Source organism: Haliaeetus leucocephalus, unplaced genomic scaffold, assembly GCF_000737465.1.
Source record: "Haliaeetus leucocephalus isolate CR32 unplaced genomic scaffold, Haliaeetus_leucocephalus-4.0 Scaffold439, whole genome shotgun sequence".
Classification (NCBI taxonomy): Eukaryota; Metazoa; Chordata; class Aves; order Accipitriformes; family Accipitridae; genus Haliaeetus; species Haliaeetus leucocephalus.
In genome coordinates, this window is record NW_010972875.1 from 5,696,689 (window position 1) to 5,704,530 (window position 7,842).

The following is a 7,842-nucleotide window of genomic DNA, read 5'->3' on the forward strand; positions in this document are numbered from 1 at the left end:
CTCACCCGCTCCCCAGCCGCACGGTCAGCAGCAGCAGCAGCAGGCGGGCCCCGCGGCGGCGGCTCCAGCGGGGCGCGGGTCCCCCCCACGCATCCATGAGCGTGAAGGCGCTCTCCCTTTCCCCGAGTTTTCTCCGGAGAGGCTGGGGAATAGCGACCCTGCCAATCCCACCGTGCTTCCCCCCCCCCGGCACCCGGCAGGCAGAGGGAGGGGAGGGGAAGGGAAGGGGAAAAAAAACCCAAAAAAACCCACCCAAACAGGTAGGAACCCACTCTACAAGGACCGAGCAACTCGCCCAATAGGCTCATCAGGTTGCTCCATAAATTATCCTAAAAACTGCTGGGCGAATCAATCCCTAGCAGAGGTGGAGCCTCCTTTACTAGAAGGGAAACATGCTTGGGAGAAAGGGTGGCAGTGATTTGCTATTTTCTCCAAAGAGGGAAATAAAATAGATCTTACATATATATATACACACACACACATAACACATATATACACATAACATATAAAATGCCAAATATATATTTAAAGCTACACATACATATACATTTAAATCTTTTTCCTTTTAAAGCTACTCAGAGGGCGGCTTGCAATGTGAGAGGCAGCCCCTCGGCCCTGCCAAGCGGAGACCCGCAGCCGGGAGCAGAAGCGCCGGCGGATGTGCGCGGACACCCGCGGGGACTGCGCGGCCCCGCGTCCGGCACGACCGCGATTTTGGGGACCCGCGGGGAAGGGGGGCTGTCCTTCGGCCCCTCGTCCGTCCCCAGGAGAAGGGCCCCCCCCCCCGCTCCGAGCGCGGTCCCTAAAGCCGTGCCGGAGGCTCGGCGCGCAAGGGCAACCGCGGGAACTCCGCGCACCCAAGAAACGGGAGTCGCGCAAGCCCGGAGGCTGCAGGCGGCTCTGCGCGGCCGCGGAGCGCCCCCGGGGGGGAAGGGGGAGGAAAGCGGGCGATGCGCGGTGCTGCGCTATAAAATGCGCCGGGGCTTGCTACGACGTGCAAAAGGCTTTGGGTTTTTTTTTGGTTTGGGGTTTGGTGTTGGTTTTTTTTCCCCTCCCGCCTGCGTTCTCCCCTGTGCTGCTCGCTCTTCCTGCCACTCTCGGGAGATCTCCGGGGGAAAATAGCCACCCCCCCCCCTCCCCCCAAAACCAAACCCGAGGCAGGAAAAGCGACCGCGGTGGCGGAGACGCGCCGGTGGTTCCGCGCTTTGCAGCCCCCTCCGCCGGCCGCGGGGACAGGCGGTAACGTCCCGGCCGGAGTAGCGCTTAAATAAAGCGTTGTTTCTTTGCACGGCTCCAGGGCTGGATGACCCCTGAATCTCTGCCCACCCTAATTCCCTGGCCCCGGAGATGTCCCCGCTTGCAGGTCTCTCCGGGGCACTCACTCCTGGAGTAACCTGCGCTGCATGATTCTCAGCGTAAGGAGCAAACCGTTTTATAGTCGTCATCATCCTCCTTTGAGTCAAGATGTAACTGCACAGAAATGTAAATAATTCCCCCATCCAGCGGTTGTCCTGATGAAAGGCAGTGTTTTGGTTTGGGTTCTCCTGCTTCTTTACACGTCATCATCTGGTTATTATTTTATGTATACAGCTTACAGCTGCTTTAACGGTCAAAAACTCACCACGCTTCAGAGAGCTGCAGTACATTAAGTGAAAATTCAACGACTTGAAAATTAATAGCCGGTCCTGGGGCTACTGGCAGAAGGTAAAGGCACATATTATCGTTTGACCTGAGGTCTCTTTATTGGTGGATTAACGCAGCGGGCAGTGTCCTAGCATGATGGCAGAGGCATGAGCTCAGAGAAGAGAATATGCATTTATTACAAAGTACAAAAGCAGCTCCCCTTCTGCAGCTGGTGGCACTGGCTCCAAGGAGCAGGATCGCTGTCCCCCTCAGTAAGAAAATAAGCACAGCCCGTCCTCAAGTCCCTTTCTCTCTGGGAAGTCCTTTTGCCCTGAAAATAGCCATGGTCCTTAGGTTTATTATGGATTGATCTGTCAAATTGACTGCATTTTGCAAAATGTGCAATGAACTCTTCTTATGCCTTTGCATTCTGATGTTTATGGAGCCATTAAAACTCTTTACTAGTCTATAAAATTTCATCCTGTCACTAAAATATATTATGTAATTAATGTGACTACTGAGAAAGTTTGACGTAAGAAGTTTAAGGGTACTTACAGGATTACAAGACATCTTCTTTCTACATGAGCAGTTTGGAGCATCTATTTAAAAACACTTAACTTCACCCCTGTGTAGGTCCAGCAGCTTGCTAGCACTGAAAGAGGTGGAAGATTACAGCTAAAATAACATGTAGCATGAATAGTGAGAAACTACAATTTTTCATTTGATTTCTGGGTTTAGAACGTTAAGGCACATAAAAGTGCCATTAAAAATATTTTAAAAGAAAATCGGAGCCAATGAGATTTCTCAAATGACACAAGGCTAAGGATGATACCAACACAAGCCGGTTTCAGATAGTCCCAAATCTGAATTTTCCTTGTACTTTATTGTAAAAAATAGAAATCCATCCCTCTCAAAACTAGAGAAGAAATTATTCCATAAGTAAAATACTCGATGAGAAATAGGTATAAAAAATTTGAAAAGCAAACAGGAAACAAAAATAATAAAAATTCTTAAATTACCAGAAGAAAACTTGAGGGAGAAGAAATCATCTCAGATTGTGTGTGTTCCTAAGGAACAAAAGAAGCAATAAAGGAAAACTGCGAAGGAAAAAAGGATATTGAAGAAAAGCTGGAGAAATTACCAAGATGAGTGTCAAAAGAAGGAGGTGCTGATGCAGGATAATAAACTAAAGGACAGTGAGTTACCAAGGCCTGCTGACATTCATCAGCTACTTAGTACAGGAGCAGCTGGCCTAACAACAATATTTAAATTCTCAGTTAAAATCATCTTCTCCTGCTGAGAGTAGGAGGGCTGTCTTTAAAAAAAAAGCACGGAGGTGAAGAAAGGGGTCAACAGTGACATTTCAGACCTGCTAGGCGTCACTTCAGAAACAGCAAATTGAACAATGTTAATGTATAAGCAAAACTGCAGGATTCAAATCGCTATTATTATTAAAGGGGCACCAACCAGAATGGCTTCTGCAAAGGAAAACCACTGTCTCTAACTTCTTCAGTCATATTTAATGAGTCTATGAATAGAAGAACAGAGCTACATAATTCACTGTCTTTCAAAACCTTTTTAAGTCTATCAGTTATTTGTTAAAGGAGCTGCATAGTTATGGGGTGAGTAGGACAATAATGCCATCTTTCAGAAACTGCATGAGACTACTGTCAGAGTGGTTAACTTTCCACATTAAAAAGATGAATCGTGAGTTCTTATGAATCCACTCTTGTGATCATTTTATTTAACTGATTCCTCACTGAAGTAATGGTTTTAAAGACAAGAAATAGAAAAATTTACAGATGAAAGTTTCAGTCTGTTTAAGTCTCTAGAAAAGAATAGGGAATGCTGATTAATTCATCAGAGTATAGAAAATTAATTATAAAATGGGAAGTGATGGTATGTTGGCAAAGAGAAAAAGAAAAATAATTCAAGGGTTGAATTTGGTAAAGATTTTACGTACCTAAATGTAAAATCACATCTCAACTCTCAGCTCTACTGCTACCTAATAGTGGAAGATCCAGAGAAAACTACAGTTAACTGTGAAATTTCTCCAGGACTGTAGAGCAGCACCCATACAAACACCCAGAAAAGCACTAGTTTGAGCAGCTCAGCACCTAAATTCCGCCCAAGCTCATATGAACCTTTCTCTGCCCTCCAGGTTTGAGGAGTGCAAGGTAACAGCATAATCAAATGCAACGTAAAAGTCCTCTAAAACACAGCCAGGGTAGATCACCCCTTTCCTAACTTCTTAAAAGTCTAAGAATTAATTTGGATTCCATACAAATACACCTAGCCCTCAGGTACTGTAAAAGGAGCAAAGGCACTTAGCACAAGCTTGTGATTTCCAGTCTGGAAGCCACCTATTCAACTTCAAGGTACCTACAATCTGTAATGCATCTAAAATGACATGAGAAAGAATTTTCATGCTTAAAAATTAAATCCAAATAGAAGAAGGGGGGGGGGACGGACCCAAACCAGCTAATATCACTATTTTTTTCACCTGGGAGCCTTCACATCTAGTATTGAAAAGCATTTTGGTTCTTCAAAATTTAACTGTTCAGGACCACAGAGGAACCTGAAAACACTCATATGTAATTTTCCATAGTTGACATCACACATCTGCTGTATTTTTCTTGGGCATAACTACTTTCCTGACAGGAACATGTGGAACTTGATGGCATGTTTGTGTGCCTGCATACCACTTTGGGTGCATAAAGAACTTTGAAAATCTAGCCTTTGTGGGTGGCCCATCTTCATTCACTGTGCTTGAGGGAAGTTGATGGTACTCACTCACAGAGCTGTGTAGAGGAGCGCTTACCCTGCTGAGAGCAAAGTCATCCAGTGTGGGTGGAGAGGAAAGAGAAAATTATTGCGGTGTTCTGCCCTCCACCAAAAAAAAAAAGGCATACACAATAGCAAGAGCTCAAGGACCATTGCAGTCATGTCTTCAAAAGGGTAGATTCAAATTTACATAACACTTTTTTGGTGATGTTACATATGTAGACCTCAACTGTGGATGCACAAAGCAATTTCCTGTGTAAACCTCACCCCCTAGATTCATGGAATCATAGAATCGTTTGGGCTGGAAGGGACCTTTAAAGGTGATCCAGTCCAACTCCCCTGCAATGAGCAGGGACATCTTCAAAAAGTATACACATGTGACTTATGTGCTTGCATTTGAGTAAGCACAAATGTTAAGTGCAGAGTCATCTGCACAGGATTTTAAACCTGCAGCCCAAATGAAAACAGTTCCATTCTTCTTAGGGCAATTCAGAAAAAGCAGTTTTAAATATGCATAATCACGCTTAATCCTACCTGAATGTTTACTCTTTCATAAAATTCAGGAAAGATATCCTAAACAGCACAGTAGCCTCCTGTTGCAACAGATGTAAAAAGCATCTCAAGAACAAAGAACATGAGTGCAAACATTTTGGCACTGACTTATTAAAATGGGCCTTTAAATAAGAGGGTGGAGGATACCCATAGGAGGAGAACAGAAAGATGCAGAAACATAACTTCAGTGCTGCTTTCATGTTGTGATTAAAACCACAAAATAATTGCGTTCAGTGAAACAGTCAACATCTTAATAGAAAATAAATTCTAAAACTCTCACTTCCCATAGCTAAATACCATTTTAATTAAGATTTCATCTCCGATACATTGATTTAACTGCTCACTCACTTATGTTATTCATTAAAATGATTACTAACAGTAAAACTTCAGCGGCACTTAAAAATTAAATGAGAGAAGTAATCTCAAGTAGAGAACGACGGATGTAGGAAAGGAGAAGACTGCACCCATCTTTGCATCCAAGGGAGAGGGGAAGGGTTAGAGCATAACCCCTTTACATTTAGCATGTTACTATTCTTCTCCATTTAAGCTATGATGAAATGAAAAACAAATTGAAGTGTAGGCAGATCTATGGTAACTAGGCTGAAGTGCTTGGGTATAGAAAGATAACTTCAAAGCACAGGTATTCTCTTGGTCTATGACTATTGTCATTGCCTTTCACTAGACCTCCAAGTAGCTTCAACGTGAGTCAGAAAACAGCAAACAAATACATTTTGATCCCATCCACCAAGACACATCTTCGAAGACAGCAGACTTTGCTAGGGAATATGGTCACCAACGAGAAGAGAGATACTTGCAAGTGTGAGGCACATGTATGCTGCAGACAAGGCAAGGAGTCTTACAGAGGACTGGGGCACCAAGATGCACTCTAGTTCATTTAGGAAGTTAAGTCCAGCTTGAACTACCTCAATGTCATGGGTAGGAGGTGAGCACTGGTTCAAACTCCTCCAGTATATGCTTTATTTTCCCTGGCAAGGAAGCAACATAGTTCAAAATGTACAGAGAGTACATTATATACATTGGCACTTCAGTTCAAATGAGGGGAGCGCTTTCAAAGTGAGCCTGCCCATCATCTCCACCTACTGAGCTTTTGCTGATGTAACAGAGAGGCCCTGGAGCACGTGAAGATGCTTGCAGCATGTTTTTGGAGGTGCTTCCCAGCAGTGCTGCAACCTACTGTGCTCCAGCACTAAGGGGTCTTCAGTCTACAGGACTAGATTAGCGCTAGTCTGAAGTAAAACATCCCCAAAACACACTTACTGTGGGTGTTGGGTTCTCGGTGCCAACCAATTCTCTCTGAAGACTTGCTTCTATTTCAACACAGGACCCTGGCATGAATCATGGCAAGTCAGCCTGCCAGTGTAAGTGCTCCCATACTTTGAAATCATATAGCAAAGAACTCTTTTCTGTTTGCTGATTCCTCTTGTTTCCAGGTGGGATGGAAATTCCCTGCAAATGTTAAGAATAAGAATTGTTTCACGGCTTACAGGATGCTCTCAGGAGACTAATATCTGATTATCTGTCTAGTCTCATTTTGTTAGAGTCTAACAGGGCAGCTGTTCTACCCAACTACTGTGAGCACTTACTGTTCCAGCCAGATCAGGAGGAGAAAGACATGTGAAAATGAAAAATAATGGGGCAGGCAAAAGACTGTGGTCTGTACTTTTTCCAGTTTCAAAAAGATTCGGTTGATACTTGGCTCAGCCTTTGTTGAAGGTTGAAAGTGGCTTTCAGTATACCCTATCCTGACCAATCCCCCTTAGAGTATAAGTTTTTTAATCTGCAAAGCACAAGACATAAAAAGGTCTCTTCATAAGACTGCTCTGTCTGATAATTGAAAAACATTCTCTCCAGAATGCCGATTTAAACACTTGGTAACAGAATCCCACAGCAAATCTAAATGAGGGGTGATATAATTGCTGTCCAGAACATTAAAACTCTCTCTGCAATATATTATGGCACTTGCTGAACTTCTGTAATTGTTATCAATTGACCTCTAGACCTCTCAATTGTAACAGAAGCCCGAGATATTTAGAGACTGCTTTTTGGTGTATTAGATTGTGTTTTTCTGCCTTTTACAGAGTGTATACATTCTCTGAGTTGCACTAATTTTCTCCTTTTCTTTTGCATCTCCATCTTTCTTCTTAAGGTTCTTTTTCCATCTTCCCATTATTGGTTACTATAGGACAATTTAAAAAACAAATGTTTAATTTTGAATACATCACGATCATCAGTATCTCCTGTGCTTACTAGGGAAATAAGCAGAGGTCTGGCTGAGCTTCAAATTATTTTAATTGTTATTGAGTATTCATTACATAATCAAACAGAACTGTCCTACAACATAGCTTGGTGTAAACTCAGCTGTCAGGTCAATAGATTTATTTGCAGTGGCAGGAATAAGTCAAAATACATCACGTAAAACCAGCATTGCTTCCAAGCTTAATTATTGAGAGAAAAAGAAGAAAAAACCCAACCTTCCTAGGTAGTCTGTCATGACAGGTTCTCACTAGGTTGTGTAAAGAAAATACTGTTAATTACCAGTAATCATTTGCTGGTGATATCAAATATTAAGCAGCATTGAGATAGTGTAGAGCTTAAAGAATAAATGCATTTATCCAGTGTGTCAAAATGCAGAAGTCTGCTAATCTTTTAAAGATGCATTTCATGGTATGTTTCCAAAACTACGTCATTGCATCATCAATATAAAAGTGCTTTGATTTTGTTTTTAACATGTCCCAGAGAAGAGTGGTTTTTTTCTCTTTCAAAAGAAAAATTTCTTTCTCTTTTTACCAGAAAGTAGGACTAGAACACCCTTAGTCTTAGGTCTTTTGCTCCTAGACAAACTCTGCAGTTGTCTTTAATCAC

At 42.8% G+C, this 7,842-nt stretch overlaps 1 protein-coding gene across 1 annotated transcript in view; it reads right to left on the reverse strand.

Moving 5' to 3' along the window:
• GABRG1 (gamma-aminobutyric acid (GABA) A receptor, gamma 1) overlaps nt 1-97 on the reverse strand; it is a 57,754-nt gene extending 57,657 nt beyond the window's left edge. The window contains exon 1 of the mRNA XM_010574491.1: nt 6-97. Within this exon, the coding sequence (XP_010572793.1) occupies nt 6-97 (92 nt within the window). The remainder of the gene's footprint in view (nt 1-5) is intronic.
• Nucleotides 98-7,842: the final 7,745 nt, after the last annotated feature.